This window comes from Magnolia sinica, chromosome 4 (genome assembly GCF_029962835.1).
Source record: "Magnolia sinica isolate HGM2019 chromosome 4, MsV1, whole genome shotgun sequence".
Lineage (NCBI taxonomy): Eukaryota > Viridiplantae > Streptophyta > Magnoliopsida > Magnoliales > Magnoliaceae > Magnolia > Magnolia sinica.
Window position 1 is genome coordinate 101,680,295 of NC_080576.1, and position 19,706 is coordinate 101,700,000.

At 42.4% G+C, this 19,706-nt stretch overlaps 1 protein-coding gene across 5 annotated transcripts in view; it reads left to right on the top strand.

Moving 5' to 3' along the window:
- Positions 1-17,377: 17,377 nt before the first annotated feature.
- The window catches only part of LOC131243544 (uncharacterized), an 80,309-nt gene continuing 77,980 nt past the window's right edge, over positions 17,378-19,706 (top strand). For 2 of the 5 annotated variants that reach the window (XM_058242972.1, XM_058242973.1), the window contains exon 1: positions 17,384-17,575. In XM_058242972.1, the coding sequence (XP_058098955.1) occupies positions 17,456-17,575 (120 nt within the window). In that variant the 5' untranslated portion in view covers positions 17,384-17,455. Of the gene's footprint in view, positions 17,576-19,706 lie in introns of all 5 variants that reach the window. The other 3 variants (XM_058242975.1, XM_058242974.1, XM_058242976.1) reach the window with 2 other exon arrangements.

Consider the following 19,706-nt stretch of genomic DNA (forward strand, 5'->3'; position numbering starts at 1 on the left):
CAATCAGAAATACCTCCCTCAGACATACCGATATGAGAGGGAGAATAAATTCCTACGCCTCCAACAGGGAGGGATGTCCATGGCGCAATACGAAAATCGCTTCACCAAATTGTCGTGCTACACTTCTCAAATAGTTGCCGACGAGGTGACTAAAATGCGGCGATTTACTGAGGGTTTGAGAAGTGACATTCGCTCGAAGATGTGTTGTGCAAATATCAGAATTTATGCCGAACTGATAGAGATGTCAATTCAAGTAGAGCAAGATGAAGAGCAAGTCTCACGGACCCGTTCACAGCTGGGCCCATGAAGCAGGATTGAAGGACAGTCCTCATCCTTTACCGGGAAAAGGCCACACCCAAATTCTCCTCCTAGGCTTGCGGTCACCCCGACCCCGTCTACACGACCTAACCGCGTGTGCGAGTACTGCAAGAGGGTTGGCCATTCAGAGCCCTTCTGTTTTTCAAGGATGAGGGACCACGGCTTCATACCCTTTCAACATATCAACAGGCCCCCACAGCGAGCCATGCAGATTCCTCCGCTGAGGGTGATCGGACCAGACAGCAATTCCGTCGCCCTCCTACACCTTAGGTTAGGCCACCACAATGGCCTATGCAGCGATCAAAATTTTCGCAGTAAGCTCGGGTTCATGCATTAGCGGCAAAGGGCCAAGATGCAGTCACCCCCACTCCTACGACCTTCGAGGTGACAGCCCACATTCAAGGTACTCCCATATTTCTTTTGGTGGACACTGGATCCACCACTTCTCTCATATCGCATGCAACCGTCAAGCATCTAGGGCTACGCCTCACTCCTATCATATGAATAAAAATCATTGCCTCCGCCGAGACCTTATCTGAAGCGACAAGGATGTGTTGTGACTGCCCCATAGACTTGGGGGGCAAGGTGGTACTCGTGGACCTGATACGACCAAGATTTTCTATTACGACGTCATCTTGGGCATGGATTGGTTGACTATGATGAAGACAAATCGACTGTGACACTATATCTGTAAAAATATATGAGGACGACGATACTTCCTTCACATTTTTAGTCTAGGTCAGCCATGAACGTATAATTTTGTGTTATGCTTTATTGGAAGAGGGTTATGATGGGCCCTCGCTAACATGTACTCCCGTGGTCCAAGATTTTGTCGATGTATTCAAAGTCATACCCGGACTTCCTCCTCAACGTGAGATAGACTTCACGATCGATCTGACTCCGGGTGCCACACCCATTTCCTTGCTAACTTACCACATGCCCCCATGTGACATGAAAGAGCTAAGGACCCAAATCGACAAATTGTTAAAATCAGGCTTCATCCGACCCAACATCTCGCCGTGGGGAGCCCCGGTCCTATTTGTGAAGAAGAAGGACGACACATTGTGACTATGCATAGATTACAGGAGGTTGAACCAAGTGACAGATCGGAACAATTACCCGTTGCCCAGAATTGACGACTTATTCGACAAGCTGAGGGGTGCTCAGTACTTCTCAAAGATCGATCTACAATCAGGGTACCATCAGCTGCGCGTTAAGGACGAGAATGTGCAGAAGACGACCTTTAGAACCTGATTTGGCCACTATGAGTTCTTAGTCATGCCGTTTGGACTCACTAATGCTTCAACGGTGTTCATGGATCTCATGAACCGAGTCTTCTGGCCATTTTTATATAGATTCATCATTGTATTCATCGAGGACATATTAGTGTATTCAAGGAGTTGTGAAGAGCATGAAAAACATTTACGAGCAGTTCTTGAGACCCTTAAGAAAAATCGATTGTTTGCGTAATTTAGAAAATGCAACTTCTAGAAGGAAGAAGTTAAATTTTTGGGTCATGTGGTATCCAAAGAAGGTATTTCTGTGGACCTCGCCAAGGTGGCGGCCATACAAGATTGGAAGCAACTAAAGTCGGTTACAGAAGTAAGGAGTTTTCTTGGTCTGGCTGGCTACTACTGAAGGTTCATTAAGAATTTTTCAAAAATAGCTCGGCCGTTATCCCAGCTTACATGGAAGGACCTCAAGTTTGCCTGGAATGAGAAGGCGGAGTCGGCCTTCCAAGAGTTGAAAGATAAACTGACGTCAGCACCTGTACTCGTGTTACCTGTGCAAGGGGTCAAGTACACCGTCTATACTGACGCCTCTCATCTGGGCTTAGGTTGCGTACTCATGCAGAAAGATAGGGCAATTGCTTACGCGTCCCGACAGCTAAGGAAGCATGAGGAGAACTATCTCACCCATGATCTCGAACTCACGGCGATAGTATTTTCCTTGAAATTATGGAGACACTATCTCTATGGTGAAGAATTTAAACTCTTTTGTGATCACAAGAGTCTCAAATACATCTTCACTCAGAAGGATCTGAACATGAGACAGCGCCGTTGGATGGAAACATTGAAGGACTTCAAGTTTGAAGTCTCATATCACTTTGGCAAGGCCAATTTGATGGCGGATGCCTTGAGCCGCAAGAGAACGCTCAAATTTATAGCCTCATTGATGGTGAGAGAATGGAACATGGTGGAATTTGTACGAGACTTCGATATGAAGTTAACTATGGAGGAACCGTTTGAGGTCATTGCCCATATTCATGTCTAATGACTAATTATCAATAAAATCGTCGAAGCATAAAAAAGTGATGAATTGTTGAAAAAGATGAAGGAAAGAGCGGGGAATGATGCGGAATTCGAGTGGAGAGTCGGTGTTGATGAGGGATTGCAGCACCGAAAAGAAGTTCTAAATACCGCTCACAACTCCAAATTGGTGATGCATCCTGCTAGTACTAAGATGTACCAGGATCTGAGGCGAAACTATTTGTAACATCCTAGATTTTTACTGTTTTGGATTTCCAAAAATCCATCAATTTTTATTTTTTTTATTTTATTTAATTAACCTAAATATTACTTAATGACCATTAGCACTCAATGTAGTGTATACAGGGGTGGTACCAGTAAAGAGCCGCACCAGTCCAATTAATTAGTCGTATGAAGCCAATGAATCCGCCCGACCACTTGAACATTAGGTGTAGTGTAACGTCCCACCCAACCAGAACAGTGTCATGGGGCGTCCACGCAGGATTTACCACAGGACCATTCGTTTAAGCCACTCGTAGTGAAGTATCACAAATAAATTAGACCAAGATCAACCTAATTGAATACGTCAGATGGGTCCTGATAGATCCTGGTGCGGGCCTCCAAGCCAGATGGCCGTTAACACCTAGCGACAGTCCGTGCGGGCTATACCGCGACATGGGAAGGTCAGAAAATTATAAAAATTCAAGGGATCATAGATCTCATTGGGCTTGGGGACCATCGTGGACCACGGACCCAGTGGACACCCAGAAGTGGAATCTGACACTTGCCAGATGCGCCCCACCAATGCCAAAATTAAAATCTAGCACGTGTAAATAAAACTAAAATGTAAGACATTTCAGCCGTCAAATTTCTTCATAATTTATGATGAGGGTCTAATGTATTTTTTTACACCCGCTCACAAAAATCTGGGTCCCGATCGTGGCACGGTGACCGTTGATTGCGAATCAGACCCGTGCGACCAAACCTCATACCTGATCATTCTCAAATTTTGCATGGCCCTTCATCAGGCCATGGAGCACCTATCCTATAAATTTCATAGTCAGAGGGCCACCAGAACTGCCCCGGTTATCCAAACAAGATCTAGACCGCTCGTTGGTGGACCACTAATTCTAAAACTATAGAATAATGTCCATCTCATTGGGCTTGACGTCCATCGGGGGAATCGGACCTGGGTACGGTCCAGAACCGGTCAACTTGAGCTGAAGGACGAGTGCATGAGAAGTGCAAATACCCTAAAGGAAGGAGTTGGAACTTAAGTGAATTAAGTCGTCCACTCTTATGCAAAGTTGAGGATTTCGGACCGTCAGTTTGCGACCAAACTTTACCCATGGAGTAAGGATATTTTCCTGCTCATATCCGTATAGTCGCGGCCCTGATTGACTATTGGTGACCATTGAACAGATTTTTAATCATATCTATCGATCGGCGCGTCCAAATGGCAGGCCGATCATATCCATACGTAAATCATCATTAGGGCTAGCTATCCTACGGTGTATATTGACTTGTACACCCCATGGTGGGCCCTAGAGGCTAAAAAGACCCTCTCATAGGTCTAGTATAGTAAAAACCCAACACTTGGGGCCATTGTCACCAAATCTGGCATTATAAAAGGCCTTATTTGGGGCACCCACTCCCTCATACGAATTTGCCTTAAGGAACAAAGGGAGAGAGGAGAGAAAAAGGAGAAGGAAGAGAGGAAGAAGAGAGTGAAGGTGAGAGTGAAGGTGGACCGTAGGCAAGGTGGGATCTAGGGGAGTTCAATCTTGCACCACCCTACCTCTTCTTCAAGGAAGAACCCTCCACCACAACCACACATTCGCTCCATTGATCATCTAGGTAAAAACTCTCATCCATTTTCTTGAAAACCTTGAGTTGAGGAAGAATTTGCTTGAAACTCTAACATGCAAATGGTTGCTTTAGGGATTCCGGCCGTCCGACCCTAAAAGCCCTCATTCCTAGGTCATTTTCCAAGCCTCCAACGATCCATAGGTGCGGACTATTATCATTAGGTGGCCTAGCACCAATTATAGTTGGAGTTTAATGATTTTATTTACTTGGTATGTTGTATGGAAGAATCTAGAGGAACTTAGGAATGGTATGTTGTTGGATTGTATGGAATGACATGTTTAGTTCTCCTTGATGTTAAATCTTGCCTCTTATGATCTAGTGTATGGATGATTACATGCTCATGTTTGTTTGATTTCTTTTTCTCTCATATGTGTTCCTTCTTAATGTGTTGATCCATTATTCTTGTGTAATTGATCCCTTGAGGCGTAGGAAGTGCTTAACTTCTTCACCAACCCACACCACACACATACACCTTATTCATGATATTAATAGTTTACTTGTTAGAGAAATTTGAATTGTATGTTAAGCAACATGAGAACATGGTGTTGAATATGCTTGATGTTACATTGGTAGTTGGCATGCTATGAGTCACTATTCCTACCCTTAGGTTGGTCAGGAACATGAGGAGAGCGAAGGTGGTTCCGTTGGTAAGACCACCTTGAGGCTAAACCCATGGGTTTGGGCGAGTACGTGTGGGCGGCAGTAGTTAGGCTACATGGGTCGCTTGTACCCGATGTCGTTTCACCACATACTTGCCTGGGCTCGTGCGGTTTAGTCCACTGGCTGACCCACCTAGTTTGTTAACCTTGTTTGCTCACATATGTATAGAAACTGGAACACCCCACCACCATTGTAGCCCATCGATACCGAATGGAATATTGATCCACAGTCTTGTGAGCCGGGCATAGTGGAATGGGACACTATGTTCGAGCTGTCGGCCTACACTGGGGTAACGCGCCTCGCCGTAGTGACCGCGAGTGACCCCACATTCATCCACCCCCATGTGCTTGAAGTCGGGGATGGGGGAAACCCGATGGGGTCAAGGATCGCGAGGTCTCGGCCTCACACATTGGAGGGTCTTGGCCTCGCAACTAGTTCAAGGCATTTGATACGTGGGGTGTATCAGATTCTCAAATCTGCTGGATAAATGGACTTAACTAAGAACCTGGTTAACATCATCATTGCATAGCATTAGCTAGGTTGGCGACTCGGCAGTCGAGGTCGCACTGAGGGAGTGTTGTCATGCACGATCGTTAGATGGAGTCGCTCGAGGGAGCGTTGTGGCGAGGGCATACATCATATCATCCTGCATGCATGCGCATTAACAAGACTAGATAGATGTTTATGATTGATTGTTTTTCATTAAATTCTTATTATAATTGATGCTTGTTACAACTTATGGCTAATAGCACCCACTGAGTTGATCACTCACTCCCACTCTGGGACGGTGTTTTAAAACACTAACCAGACTCGTTCATAAATGCAGTTGATACAGATTTCATGGAGCCTGACGACGCGAGCCTCGAGGAGGAGGACGAGTTTCCTTACTTCCTGTTGATGAGCGGGACCCCGTCGAATCAGTAGATGGGTCATTGGATTGCCGAGTAGCGGCTTAGATTTATTCCTTTGGTCATGTTATTCTTTTTGTGAATTTGTTGGGCGTCGCCTTGTGCGCTCGTTTGTATTCTTTTGGGCATGTATATATAAGTGTAATTGATTTTCTTCTATTTTAGTAGACTTGTGTGGTTGTGCTTCATGTTACAGGAAGTTCCAGAATGCGCATTTAGACTGGATTAATCGCATATTAATGAAAACTGGTTATAAGTGACCCCGGGAACTCGAGAGTCGAGCGTATGCACGACCCTCGATTTTCAGGGTGTTACACTATTAGTGGGACAGCATGTAACGTCTCGAAAAAACCCGCACAAGGACCCGAGTACCACCTCAGGCAGAAATTACCTAGGACCAAAACCTTTAGAAAATTAGGTTAATGTTAGCAAGTGCTAGACTAAAGTGCTTGTGAAATTAGCACTAATCACTTTAAATATAATCTGCAAGACCCAAAACGTGCAGAATCATTGACGCTACATTACCTTGAAATGTATAATCTATCCTTAAACCCGGTTACTCTCAGGAGCACACGGAAACTCCGTATCAGACCTAGACGGCACGTCAAAAGTCTGATTGCCCCAAAACTATACTGATATGACCGCATTACTAAACTTGACAACTTCCTCGGAAATCAAGTCTTGATTGTGTCTAGAAATGCACAACTTGAGCCTGGAGCAAAGTGTGTGAGAAACGTGAAAATATTTATAAATAAAAATTCGAATTTAAGTAATCTGAGTCGTGTCGCTTGCGGGCCAAATTTAAGGATTCAAACCATCAGAATCTGACCCAAATACACCCTCGGATCAGGAGAAATGTCACACACATGTCGAGGTACTTGTGGCCCTGATCAAGTGACCGAAACCGTTGAACTGAAACTGGTCCGCCACAGCTGATCTGTAAATCCGATCGGAACTAAATCTCAGCCTGACCTAGATTCATGGTCAGGGAGCTTAAGTCCGACCGCACGTGGAAAATGGGCCATTAAAAATGCTCCGTTGGACCGGAACAGTCCGTATTTAGATTTAACCTAAGTATACCTTGGCCCTAGGGCCATTCCCATCAAACCTGGGCCTATATAAGGACCTTAAACCCTCTCTCTCTCACCCCATACGAATTTGAGAAACCCTAGGGGAGAGAGAAGAGAAAAGAGAAGGGAAAAGAGAGAAAGTGAGAGTGAGAGTTGGAAATTCTTCCTGGGATTCAATCTTGCTATTCCACGCACTCAACCAGCACTCCTGTATCGCTATACAGACGATTCCGATTCCGTTCTTATGTAAGAAAACCTAACCCTAATCTGTTTTAGGGTTTCAGATAGTGTAAGTTATGAAATAGCTAACTTAATTTATGCTATAGGTTGCCAATCTACCGTAGACAAAGACTTAGCTTTAAAACTGAGTTCGTTACGAGTCTACCGGCGAAAGGTGCAGACTATAGACGTATAGGTTATGGTTTTCAAAGCTTTCAATGTTGGTTAATGATTTATAACTGACGTGGGTGCTATTTTACATGCGAAATGCGTCGTCTGTTTCGTTTTACAAGTATATATGAACTATGCGACATATAGTGTATTCTATGTATATGTTGTGATATTTGAATACGTATAGAATTTGGAATTGTGCCTAACATGATTATCTGTCGTGGATATATGCTTGTTATATATGTGACAACTCCTTCGCGAAAGGACTTGCCCTGAATCTCGCCACGACTAATATACGTTATATATGTTAAAGTGTGTAGCCCAAGTGTTTGTACAAATGATTAAATGAATATGGAACTCGGATTCATGCATGCCATGATTATCCGCCATGGGTATATACGTGTGGTATACGGGGCAACTCCCTAGTGAAAGGATTTGGCCTAATACATGTGTGATCAACATACATCATGTATGAAGATGTATGTTGACTAAGTGTTTGTAGAAATGTCTAAATGAGCTAGTTGTTACTAAGGAATAGTTTGTTTGAGGGTTGAGATATGAATCTCGGCTACCTTAATTATGTGTACGATTTTCTCCATATATGTTACACTATGATGTTTATTTCATTATGGAATGAATGTGTGTAAACTCATGTTTACGTTGCTTTTCACTACATGCTCATATGATAGTAGAAATTGAATTATTGTCCGTTATTGCTTTGATGGTCTCATATGATTACTTGTGGAAACTGAATGAGGTTGGGACTATGATATAGTCCAGGCAATCGGTAATAGGCCCTGATTTGGTGGCTGAGGTTATTTTCGCCACATTGGACGTGTTAGGTGAACCCGAGTCGTGCTTTGGTCATCGGCAGTGGTTAGGCCACACGAAGTACTTGCGCACTTTATGTCGATCGATTCGATGTGCGCTCGTACTAGTCGAGCTCGTCAAGTAACCCGATTGGCCCTATTGTATGTTCACCATGTATGGACGCTACTATTTGAATCTAAGATACCAACCTTACCAGTGAAACCCCGTTAACCTTGGTACCTCGATCTGCTAAGACTCATGAGCCGGACATGGTGGTATGGGACACTATGGTCGAGCTGTCGGCCTATGCTGGGGCGACGAGCCTCCCCGTAGTGTCCATTGAGCAATATAGACTCGTGAGCCGAATACGGTGGTATGAGACACTGTATTGGAGCTGTCGGCCTACACTGATAGGGTGACGATCCCTTGGTAGTGACTTCGAGTGTACGCTAAGACTGCGTAGAGGCGACGAGCCCTTACGTAGCAACAAGAGCACACTAGGGCTGCACTGATGAGGTGACGAGCCTTTTGCAGTGACCTCGAACCATATCTTCGTATGAGATTTACTAGGATTGACGACCTTAGAATGGATCATCGTTTGGGAATTGAGACAAGGGAGGTACCTTAGATTTCCAATCCTGCTGTATGAAAGGGACTAATAATAACTCGGTAATCACGCTCATTCTATCGCACTGCATGTGCCCCGGGTTGAAGAGCATAGAGGGAAGAAAGCATGCCGCGACCCTAAGATGGTGTCGCACGAGGGAGTATAGGCGAGGGCATGCATCATGCTTACATTTCATCATTGCATTAATAAGAGTATCTAGGAATGTCTGATATATCTGCTTTATCATTACTGCTTGATTGAATTGATAGCATGTTAACCTTTGCTCCATTGTTCCACTGAGTTGATCACTCACTCCCACGTTCTGAGACAATGTTCTGAACACCCACTAGACTCTGTCTTAATTGCAAATGACGATGCGACTCAGGAGGCGGAGCCCGATTACTATGACGATCAGGATGAGTTCTCATATATGCAATTCCCCGGTGGTTTCGCTTAGGCCATCCGGATCGATGGGGCTTCAGGGTTATACTTGTAGTGGATTATCACATTTTTGACGTTTTGTATTTTGAAACAATACATGTAATTATTGACCTGGCAATGCATACATACTTTGGGGACCCATGCTATGTTATAACGCTATACGTATTTGAATAAGTCTTTCGCTTGCGTATTACAATTGTCCCTGGATTATGTTTTGCTGCTTTAGCTTAATCTTATTCATGTTTTATGCACTAATACAGGCAACATTTAATCATCATTAAATATGTTGCATAAGTGATGCGTTGGAACTCGGGAGTTGGATTTTTACTCGACACCTGATTTTCAGGGCATTACACAACATGAAAAAGGAAATAGCAAAGTATGTGTCCCGATGCCTCACTTGTCAACAGGTCAAGGCCAAGCACCGCCGACCACCGGGCCTTTTGCAACCAATGACCTTACCAGAATGGAAGTGGGACTTTATATTTATGGATTTCATTTCCGACTTGCCTAATACTAGAAAGGGGCATGACTCAATATGGGTGATTGTGGACCGGTTAACCAAATCAGGCCATTTTATGCCGATAAAGACTTCTAGCTCCGCTGATGATTTAGTCAAGTTGTATATCAAGGAGATAGTATGACTTCATGGCATCCCGTTGGAGATTGTGTCGGACCGAGACACTTGATTCATGTCAATTTTCTGGACGTGCATCCAAGAAGCTATGGGAGTGAAGCTGAAATTTAGCACCGCCTTCCACCCACAGACCGATGGGCAGACTGAGCGGGTGAATCAGATATTGTAAGACATGTTGTGGGCTAGTGTATTAGACTTTCAAGAGAGTTGGGACGACTGCCTCCTGTACGGCGAGTTCGCCTATAATAATAGCTTCCAGGCTAGCATCGGCATGGCGTCTTATGAGGCTTTGTATGAGCGTCCATGCTGAGCCCCACATTGCTGGGAAGAAATTGGCGAGAAAAGCTTGTTAGGGCCGAATTTGGTGTGAATTACGACTGAGAAGATTGAAATTATCCGACGTCGCATCTTGACTGCCTAAAGCAGACAGAAAAGCTACGCCGACACGAGGCGGAGAGACTTGAAATTTGAAGCAGGGGACCATGTATTTCTCAAGATCTCTCCCATGAAGGGAGTTGTACGCTTCAACAAGAAGGGAAAGCTCACGCCACGGTTCATTGGGCCCTTACAGATTTTAGACCGCGTAAATGCAGTTGCTTATCGCTTGGCCCTACCTATGCCACTCGCCGGAATGCACAACGTCTTCCATGTCTCAATGTTAAAGAAGTATGTACCTGACCCTTCACACATCATCAAGTGGGAACATGTAGAGCTCAAGAAAATGCCACATACATTCTCCGACCCACTCGAATACTGGATAGGAAGGAGCAAGTCCTACGCAACAAGGTCATCCCATTGGTCAAAGTATTATGGACCCACCACGATGAAGAAGAGACTACTTGGGAAATGGAAGCAGAAGTCCGCAAGCATTACCCAAGCCTGCTTCAGCAATATAAACAGGTATAAATTTTGATGACGAAATTTATTTATAAGGGGGGTAGATTGTAACATCCTGTTCAACTAGAACAGTGTCCTGAGGCGTTCACGCAGGATTTTTCACAGGACCGTTCGCTTAAACTGCTCGTGTGTGGGGTCCCACCAACAAATTAACCCAGGATTATCCCATTAAGGTGGACCAATCTGGTTGGGTTCGAGTCAAGTGCGGGCCATCAAGCCAGATAGCCTGTTTGTACATGGCAATAGCTTGTACAGGCCGTACAACGCCCAAAGAATGTCAGAAAATCTATAAATTGGGGAAACCACAGATCTCACTGGGCTTGTGGTCCATCGTGGACCACGGACTCAGTAGACGCCTAGAACATCCACGCCGTCCCAACGGCATTTGCCAAACGCAACTCACCCCAGCCTTGACCCATGGCTAGAATTGAAATCTGACACTTTTAAATGAAACTGAGATATTAGGCTTTGTAGCCATCGGATATCTTCCACATTTACAGTGAAGGCGTAAAGTATTTTTCTACGCCTGTCCACAAAATCTGTAACCCGATCGTAAAACGGTGACCGTTAATCGCAAATCGGACCTGCACGGTAAAACCCCTTGCTTGATTACATTTAAATTTTGCAGGCCCTTCATCGAGCCATTGGGCACCTATCGTATAAATTTCATGGCCAGGGGGCCACCAAAGCCGTCTCAATAGCCAGAATGGACCCTATAGGGCCATCTAAAGATCAGACCCGTATGATAGAACCTCGCATTCGTTTGTCCTCAAATTTTGCACAACCCTTCATCGGGCTATGAGACACCTACACACTGAATTTGGTGACCAGAGGGGTGACAGAGCTACCCCAAAGCTAAAAGGGGGTCCTAGAGGGTCATTGTAGGAATAGTTTTAGAACTTAAGGCCATTTGGCCCAAACCTACGAAATAAAACCCTCTTTGACTTTTTCTCTCACTCACTTCCACAAGAGCAACAATGGAGAGGAGAGAGTGAAGAAAGAAGAGAGAGAAAAGAGAGGAAAGAAGAGTGTGAGGGTGGGCCATAGTTGAAGGTGGGGCCCAAAGGAGGTCAAGTCTTGCAAATCCTTCCCTCTTCCTCAAGAAACCCCACATCCACCACTCCAAGCTCGATTTCTAACCTATTAGAGAGGTAAACAACTATCTTTTGGTAATCTTTTGTGTTGAGAAAGGTTTTGCATGTAATCTTAACATGCAAGTTCGTTTGAATCAGGATCTCTACGAATCCACCCTCGAGTTTGGCAACCCTAGATCGTTTCTTAGAGCTCTCAACGATCCATATGTGCAGACTATTATTCTTAGGTGGCCTAGCACCAATTTTAATATGAATCTAATGATTATGAATGTTGGGTGATGTATTTTGATAGTCTAGAGAGAACTTAGGCAAAACCTTACATTTTAGATCCCCCAAATCGACATGAAATACTGTATAATGTTTATTGTTCCTCAACATGATTGGGCATGAAATTGGTGATTGGATGTTCATCTCTTACTTGATTCTATTTCTATGTTTCCTTGTAGCATATACGATACATTAACCCTTGTGTATTTTTGTGTCATGCGATATATGTAATTCTTGGCCTCCTCACTAACCCACACAACATACATGCACATTTATTTCGTAATATTGTTGGTAATTGCATTTATAAAGAAATCTAAATTTTTGTGTTTGTTGTATGAGTGCATGATGTCACCTGTGTTAGATGATGGATTCTGATTGTTGAAGTGTTATTGAATACCATCTAATCCTTGGGTTGGTCAGGAAACCAAGGTGGGAGAAGGTAGTCTCGTTGGAAGGACCATCCTGTGGCTAAACTAGCGGATTTGGGCGGATGCGAATGGGTGACAGTAGTTAAACTGCATGGGTCGCTTGTACTCGATGTCGTCCGTCACGTACTCGCCTGAACTCGCACAGTCTAGTCTACTTACTGACCAACTATGTTTGTTAACCCTGTCTGCTCACGCCTGTATAGAACCTGAAACACCCTCCAACCAGTGAAGCCCATTGATAACTATTTGAAACTGATCCACTGACTCGAGAGCTGAGCATGGTGGAATGAGACACTGTGTCCGAGCTGTTGGCCTACGTGGGGGTGACGAGCCTCCCCGTAGTGACCGCGAGCGATCTCACTTCTCAGCACTCCCCATGTGCTTAATATCGGGGATGGGAACCCGATGGGATCAAGGATTGCGGGTTCTGGTCTCGCACATTGAGGGGCCTTGGCCTCACAACTAGTTGAGGGCATTGATATCATGGGGTGTACTAGTTTTTCCAATCTGCTTGTTGAATGGACTTAATTAAAAACCCGGCTAACACGATCACGATTGCATCGCACTAGTAATTAGGTTGGCGACTCGGCAGTTGAGGTCGCAATGAGGGAGTGTTGGTTATACGCGATCGTTAGACGGAGTCGCTCGAGGGAGTATTGTTGTGAGTTCATGCATCATATCATTTATCATGCACATGCGTTAATAAGATTAGTTATATATTTATGAATGCTTGTCTTTCATCAAATTCATCGTAAAATTGATACTTGTTGTAACTTAAGACTAATAGTACCCATTGAGTTGATCACTCACTCCCACTCTGGGATGGTGTTTTAAAACACTAATCAGACTTTTCAGTAGCTATAGGTGGTGTTAAGTTCGAGGAGCCGAGCGACGCTGGCATTGACAAAGAAGATGAGCCGTCCTACTTCCAGCTGATGTGCGGCTTACCATAGATTTAACAGCCTATTTTGGATCGCTGAGTGGTGGACTCAGTGCAATATTCTTTTGGACTTATCATTTTTTTATATTTTTGCTGGGCAACGCCTTGTGCGACCCACTGATATTTTTAGACATATATATATATATATATATATATATATATATATATATATATATATATATATATATATATATATATATATATATATAGTTACTTCTATTTTAGTAGACTAGTTGCGTTTGTGATTCATGTTTCAAGTAATTCCACACTACTCATCAAACAGGATTAAATACAAGACAGTAAAATTGGTTATAAGTGATACCCGAAAACTTGCGAGCGTATGTACGACCTCCAATTTTCAAAGCGTTACCCACTAGAGCTTTGGATTTAATTCATTCTTTGGATCTTGCCTAAAAATGATCTCTCCAAATGGATGGAAGGCGTGGAGACAAAACATACATCATAGTGGGGCCCATGGAACTTGGTGGCATCACTTCAGTAGCAAGTCTCGCAACTCAACCTGTCAGTAGCTAATCCGCGCCCAAAATACAACAAATTTAAAAAATAAATAAAAATAAAATAAAATTCTAAACGTTGTGGGAGCGGATTGCGTGGTGTGCCACACATCACCCAATTTGGTAGTGTGTTGATGTCACTAAGTTACTTAAGCCCCACCATTACGCCTGTATTATATCCACACCGTTCATCTATTTGCTGAGATTATTTTAAGGCATGGGCTAAAAGCAGGGCAGATCTAAAGCTCAAGTGGACCACACAGTAGAAAGCAGTGAGAACCATGACATCCATTGTTGAAACCTTTGTAATACCATCTAACCTGTTCATGAGGTCAAAAAGACTGATACAAAGGAAAAACACAAATATCAACTTCATTCAAAACTTTGTTACCCCCGCGAAGTTTTCACTACTTTCTGTTGTGTGGTCCATCACATAGATCATGGCGGGCCATGGGAGATGGTGAGGTCAACACACCACTGAGGTCTGTGGTGTGTGCCACACTACGCAATCCACTTCCAAATATTTGATGGCTGTATATTCCAATCTGGAAGAGATTCCGGTCATTCCAGCGTCTATCAATACCACAATAAATGGACGGCCTGGATTTATGAACAATGAGAAGCACGTGTGCGAAATCGGAGCAACAGGACAATGTTCGTATTCCGATGCATCAGTAACCTATCATTCCTCGTTTGGAATCTTTCTTCTGAAGTAAACTTTGATACTCGTGATGACTAAGATAGTTAATACACCTGCGCTAATAATTTGTAGATATAAATAGTTTTAACTAAAATAAAACTGTAGACATTATGAATCCTACTTTAGATTGATTATATACCAATAGTTACATTAAATAGATAATGTAATTAACCGATTAGAGTACATCCATTGGACGGACAAAATAAATAAATTCCGAAGGACCCTTTTTCGAACATTCGGATTTTACGGATCGGTTACATCTAACCCCGAATGCCGAAATTTGGGAATGGTTTGAATTAAATTGATGTGTGAAAAGCGTACAATTTCGGAAGCTGTTTGGCTAGTGACGGTGCCTCTATCCAAGTGGCCCGTGGTAGGTGATCTGTGGGGCCTACTATGGTATATGTGTTTTATCCACGCCGTCCATCCATGTTTTTAGGTAATTTTAGATCTTGGTCCCAAAAATGAGTTAGATATAAATCTAAGGTGAACCATACAGGACAAAAGAGTAGTAACTGAATGTCCACCATTAAACACTTAACGGGGCCTATTATAATGTCTATTTTGACATCCACCCTGTTTATTAGTACATGCATACTTAGATAAATAAAAAAAACAAATATATTTTTGATCCAAAATTTTTATGGCCTTTAAGAAATTTTTAATGATAGTAATTCAATCAACATTGTTTACTGTGAACAGGATTCACTTCAGATTTAGATCTACTTAATTTTTAGTTCATAACATAAAAGCATTTGAATGCCGTGGGTGAAACATATACATCATAGTGAGGCTTACAGGGCACCAATATAGAGATTGGCGGCTGTTGGTGGGTTTGGAGCGTTGATGTGGGAAGCGGGATTTATGTAACTTATCTGCTTTGTCGATCCATTTTATCAGATAATTTTAGGGCTGGTATACCAAAATGAATCATATCAAATATTCAAAAAAACCACACCATAGGAAACACTTGAATTGAATGTCTATCATTGAAAAATTCATGGGCTCACATAAGTTTTAGATCAAGCTTATATTTATGTTTTTTCTTTATTCAGTTCTATATGATCTTATTAACAAGTTGGATGACAAATAAACATCACTGTGGGGCCTAAAAAGGTTTCAATGGTGAAAATCATCATTGCCACTATTTTTAGTGATATGATCCACTCGATCTTTTGATATGCTTCAATTTTAGGCTTAACCTTTTGAATTAGATGAAAAAAACGAACGAACCGTATGGATAGCCTACATACATTCAAGGTAAGCTTAACTGGGTTTACTCGGTACAATAAGAGCCTACCGAGTGCATACATTCAAGGTGAGCTTAACTGAGTTTACTCGGTACGATAAGAGCCTACCGAGTACATCAGTACACAAACCTATTTATTCAACGTGACGTGAAAGGAAGAATGCGTGAGCCAAGAGAAATGACATATCACCTACCTATCTTTGATCTGACAAAACTATGTAAGAAGAAAAGGATACGGATTGACAAGCACAAAAGCCATCTCCATCAATCTGCTCGTTGATGAGAGGCCACATGGAGAAGAAACGTCCTACAATTTCGGATGTGGAATTCCGCCAAAGCCTAACTAGGATGCCGTGTACGGCCAACTTTAATGTTTCGGAGAAGTCCATCCCATCTATTCATTTTTCAAGATCATTTAAGAATATTCATAAAAATTGAAGTGAATCCAAAACTCAGGTGTCCCGTACTTAGAAGAAATAGTAGGGATTCAGCTAGCACCTTTGAAATACTCTCATTGCCATAAAATTTTTACATCAACGTAGTTTATTTATATATATTTTTTAATTCATGTTTTCACTTCATCTTTGGCAGGAATAATCTAATAAATGATTTGGATGTCAAATAAATATCAAGGTAGAGCACGGGAATGTTTCACTCTCATGAAAAATTTTTCCTAAATTTTCCTCTCATGTGATTCACTTGAGTTTTGGATTTACTCCCTCATTGGTCCAATGTCTTAAGATGAGCTCGTAAAATGGATAAAGGTATAAACGAGGTGTATTTATAGTAAATATTTTCAATGGTCCCACCCATCATCCTTGCGCTGTTTGATTTTTAAATGCAGGTGTAAATACCTATAAATGGGTAATTATCATTGTTTGGCCCGTTTGAAAATTCACGAGAATCCTATCCGTTGTATCACAACATTTTGAGACATGACCCAAAATATGAGATGGATTCAACACTCAAGTGGCCCGTACCAAAAGAAACAGTGGCCTTGAGAAGTTTTTAATGGTAAGCATTTGATTCACCTTTTTCTGTGGCCTGGTTTACTTGAGCTTTTAATATGCCTTAGTTTTTGGCTCATGCCATAAATTCATCTGCAATGATGGATGAACAGCGTGGATAAGCAACATGCATCATAGTGGGACCCACAAATATTTTACAGCTTTTTTTATTTTTGCGTCGGAAAAGTAAGATACAGGGAAGAGTGCGGTAAATGGACAGAAAATAATTGTGACGCGTTGACACTGCATGTGAACTGGAAAATCAAACAGGTTGTGTGCGTGCGGACCGAATATCATACTCCGGCAGAGCATCAAATAGCGCTGAGATTCCAATAGGCATATGCGCTGATACGTCTTAAAATCCAAGATTCTCGGGTATTCTCTCCCAAACGGCAAGAAATGGCGGACTACGCTCCGTTAAACCGAAGAGAAGAAGAAGAAGAAGAAGAAGAAGAGGAGAAGAAAATCAAAGCCACTCGCATCGCTTCTCTTGATGTTTTCCGCGGGCTTTCCATCTTCGTACTCTCTCTCTCTCTCTTTGGCATCTCTTGTATGAGACCGTTTGGCTGAGAAATCTTGATTTCGATTTTTGGCATTTTCGCCCTGAATTATGAATGAACTTTTGGCTGGCATTGATAGCTGATTGTTGCTTGTGATTCTTTTGCCTTACTAACTAGGCAGTCAGACCTTTCATTTAGTAGGGCGGTCTACCGTCGATGGACGGAGGTGGCCGCTTGGAATATAGACCGTTTGTTTCTAACCGGTGGACCTTTTCTTGCCGCATGGAGGCCCACTGGATGACGGTCTGGATCAACACGTGGGTTGGAATGTGGGCCGTCTGTGATGGAAACCTGAAAGGGAAAGCAAATAAATCAATAAGAAAAATAAAGAGATTGTGGAAAAGATCCAACAATCCTCTAGCAGGATGCTAGAGATCACAAATGCAAGACTGTGAGCAAGCTCAACAGTCCTCTAGTCTAGAACTAGAGATCACTTTTCCCCCCTTCAACAACTACTGTAGAGAATAAGAAAATTTCATAAATAGAATATTAATCAACTTGCTCTATTCCATAGGACAGAAAAAATATTTATAATCAACCTTACAATCTGTAATAAAAGATATGAAATCTAAAAATCTAAGAAATAGGAAAGCACCTAAGTAACAAAGCATTCTATAATTAAGAAAATGCCTAAAATAATAAGATACTTAGATAAGAGAATATTTAAAATTATTCCCTGCCTAAAACTAAAGATATGAAAGAAAGAGCAGATTTTCTAATCTAGAAATTAAAAAAAATGGAAAGTGAGGATGGTTAAAAAAGGAAGGTGGTCCTTTTGTTGTACACATGTGCAGAGCGTGCACGTGTGGGATGCGGGACAATTGCATCAGTCTGTTTCTGATCCTGTCCTTTTTTTCCCCACATAGCTGATCCACGGTAGGGGCTACTGGATGAATGGTCTAGATCCACGTTTCGCTAGGTACAAGTGGCGACTAGTGCCAGTGGACATTGTTATGTGTTTTCTGAAGCTATTTTAGGACATTAGATTGTTAGGAATTTCGATGGTTTCTGATAATCCTTTCCTATTAGAGGCATTATTGTATCCGAACCTTCACAATGCATATGTTTGAATAGAAGGGCCCATGGATCTGATGGGACCCACCGTAGATGGGGTTGGCTTGAAAGATATCCCAGATTGAAAGACAAATTCAAATCAATGAAATAAAGACAATGCTCCACATTTAGTGGAAAAGGCGAAAGATTAGATGGCCAAGATCCTCGAATCTGGGGTATTCTCGAAGGACACTGCATATGCATCGGGGCCCATCAGATCAATGGTTTGGATCAGTGAACCATGGGCCTCACCTCTTTCCATCCCGGGGCTCTGGACCTGATAATTCCTCTTTTCTATAATGGGTTAGAGCTGACCGTAGAGTGCCGACGTAATCATCTGGTTCACTTCAGTCAAACTTGGTATGTTCCACCATGATCAATGATCCAAGTTGGACAATTCACTAGAAAGTTTTTCAGTCTGACGGACTCATCAGTCCATTCGGCAGCCATAAGAGTATAACCATAAGTTTTTTAAAGATTCTTTATATTCGGCTATGAAGCTTCTTGTAAAATAATCCTCCGTTATGGGGCATGTTTCCCTCACTTCATGACATAAATGAGGTTTAAGCTAAGGTCTAAATTTACCTATTGCTTATATTATAACATTGAAGTTTTTCAACTTAACATTGTTGAAAGCAACACCGGCTTGGTACAATTACTTAGCGATATTTTGATTCGTGATTTTCCTTTTTTTTTTTTAATTTTTTTTTTTTATTATTGATTTCTAAAGTGATTTGTGCGGGTCCTTTTCCCTTACTCCTTTAGTCAACCATATCATCGGGATATGGTTTATACCACCCATCCATGGGTCCATGCCGACGAGCTCTTTTTCGAAGTCGCTGGTCTAGACTGCTTGGTCAATGTTTGGGGGGGGGGGGGATGGGGTGTTAGGAGGTTCATCCACATCTGTATTCTCATATGCTTCTTGTTACATGAACTCTTCTTCAAGTACGACAATATCGTGTTTTCTTCTTGATTGTTTGTCCGTGATTTCCTTTTGGATTTCTGGAATAATGTTGGAGCAACGCTCTTACATT